At 51.5% G+C, this 2,526-nt stretch overlaps 1 protein-coding gene across 1 annotated transcript in view; it reads left to right on the forward strand.

The window, feature by feature from the left end:
- The first annotated feature begins 245 nt into the window (after positions 1 to 245).
- The window catches only part of lysmd2 (LysM, putative peptidoglycan-binding, domain containing 2), a 13,780-nt gene continuing 11,499 nt past the window's right edge, over positions 246 to 2,526 (forward strand). The window contains 3 exon segments of the mRNA XM_080539024.1: positions 246 to 712; positions 2,057 to 2,242; positions 2,244 to 2,383. Coding sequence (XP_080395150.1) covers positions 446 to 712; positions 2,057 to 2,242; positions 2,244 to 2,383 — 593 coding nt within the window. The 5' untranslated portion in view covers positions 246 to 445.

The following is a 2,526-nucleotide window of genomic DNA, read 5'->3' on the forward strand; positions in this document are numbered from 1 at the left end:
CGTGTCTGCGGCTGCGTTCGTAAACTCGCTCTGGGAGCGCCGGAGCGCACACTGGGTTCAACGTCATAAAGGGACCGAGTAATCTGATTGGACAAGAGCCATTCCATTTCATACCAGAGCGAATTCTAAGAGTTCCAGAGCGAATTTACGAACGCACCCTGCGTATCCAATCGCCACGCTCTGAATTCGCAGTCGCACGGAGCGCTTTTTACGTTCTACGTACGTCCGACGTAGCGTCTGTCTGTGACAACCAACCCCCCCCAAAAAACACAAACTACGCTGTCTGTCCTGGCCTCCGAAACATGCCACACCGGGCCCGGGGTTGACATGCACCACGAACCGGAACACGGGCATCTCCTCCCGGCTGCCTGAGTAACGGTGGCCCGCTAGCAGACCCGAGGTGCGTCTGTGTGTCCTAATAGAGGGTCTGTCCACCGGAGAGAAGATGGCGGAGTTCTCGCCCGTCTTGCCGCCGATGCGGGATGGTACCACACTACGGTTCAGCCAGCCCATCTTCCCCCCCCGGTCCAGGTCCGGGTCCGAGGAGTGTGAGAGCAGCGAGCTGTCCCAGAGCCTGGCCCGCACCAAGATCCGCTCCTACGGCAGCACCGCCAGCGTGGCCGCCTCGCTGGGAGAGAAGGAGAGGTACCGAGAGCACCGCGTCCAGGACAGCGACACCCTGCAGGGCATCGCTCTCAGATACGGGGTGACGGTGAGAGGATGGGGGGGGGGGGGGGGGGGGGGGGGGGGTCGTGTTACCGTTTAATTCACGGTGTCGTTATTATTATGTCATGGGTCGGGGTCGTATGTCATTTGAGTGTCAGTCACTTTTGAGAGGTCGATCTGATCAGCAGCTGTGCATGCATCATGCCAACCCCATGCAGACGTTCTCGGGCGTGCGTCACACGCAGATAACGGTGCTTGTGCAACGCTTGTGCAACGCTTGCGTTATGAATGAATGAATGATGAATGAATGAATGAATGGTCTTTATTGTCATTGATATAGTACAGGTACCAAACAACGAAATTTGGGAGGGGGGGCTCCCCTGGTGCTAGGAAAAAAAATACTAAAAACAAGAAGGGAAAAGAGCTGGTTTACATAAATAAAGGCTATATACACACTATCCACTATACTATACTATACAAATAAAACACTGTGCTGTACTCTATGTGCTATGCTATAAATATCCTAACATTTCCTATCTCTAAACCTTATGTACACAGTGTTATTATTATGGTTCAAGGATAATTATCTGCGGTGGCAGGCCATAAATTAATGACATCATTCGAGAGAGAGCCATGTTCTTTTTCTTTTTTTCATCTTTTTAATATGTTTATTGTCATTTTCATACACCAACAAAACAAAACAAACAAACAAAGTAAAACATACAGAGAGCCATGTTGTGTGTCCTTTTAGCCTTGTTGCCCAATGAACACCCCCCGAAACAGTCCCAGGCTTCTGAACCAGGAAGTATCGTATTTCACCTGTTTCATCCATTTCAAGGTCTAGGGGGGGGGTGACATCACTGTTTGTTTACATTGTTGCACAGACAGGGATCGCCACACTGTCACAGAAGCTTTACTTCTTGCAACGGCACACTCCTGTCTATACACACAGACAGACGCACCAGAAAACAGCTCAAATGATGTGTCGTTACGGAGACGCACGCTTCTGCCGTGACTCACTGACTGTATCATTACTCAAGCTCCCAGATGTCCTAGGACCTAGTCCAAAGGCCCTACGCAGGGTAGGGTAGGGCAGATGGTGGGATATGATTTTGTTTGAGTCCAGCACAAAATTCCCCTGATTAAGCAGAAGATTACACACTCTGCAGAACAGGAGTTACCTCTCCCCCCCCTGGCTATAGAACCTTCTAGAAATCACTCTCACACAATCTCTCTTCTATAACTGCTTCTCTATACACAATCTCTCTCCTAGAAGTGCCTCTCTCACACAAAGTCCTGTGTTATACGCTTACAGCTGACCAAGTGTATAACCGCGTTGTTACCGTGTGTTTCGCTGACACGTGCGGTTGTTATTACTGTGTTATAACAGATGGAGCACATCAAACGGGTCAACAAGCTGTTCAGCAACGACTGCATCTTCCTGAGGAACAACCTCAACATCCCCGTGTTCTCTGAGAAGCCCCTGTTTAACGGACTGTCTTTGGAATCGCCGGATGTCGAGTTCGAGGGGGCCGGAGCCCCCCAGGACCAGGACCCCGCCCCCGCCCCCCCTGCCTGCCCCCTCCCCCCCTCCAGCGGACCCCCAACCCCAGCCTAAGCCGGAGGAGCTGTCGGCCAAAGACTTCTTACACAGACTAGACTTGCAAATCAAACAGTCAAAGCAGGCGGCGCGCAGGATCAAAGAAGAGGAAGTGAGGTAAGAGGGAGATCCCCCGACACACACACACACACACACACACACACACACACAGCTCAGTGTTTCCCATAAGATCTTCTGAGAATGTGGTGGGTGGACAAAGTCTTTCGTCAAGTGTGTGTGTGGGGGGGGGGGGGGTGGAT

Source organism: Nansenia antarctica (genome assembly GCF_963989245.1).
Source record: "Nansenia antarctica genome assembly, chromosome: 9".
Lineage (NCBI taxonomy): Eukaryota > Metazoa > Chordata > Actinopteri > Argentiniformes > Microstomatidae > Nansenia > Nansenia antarctica.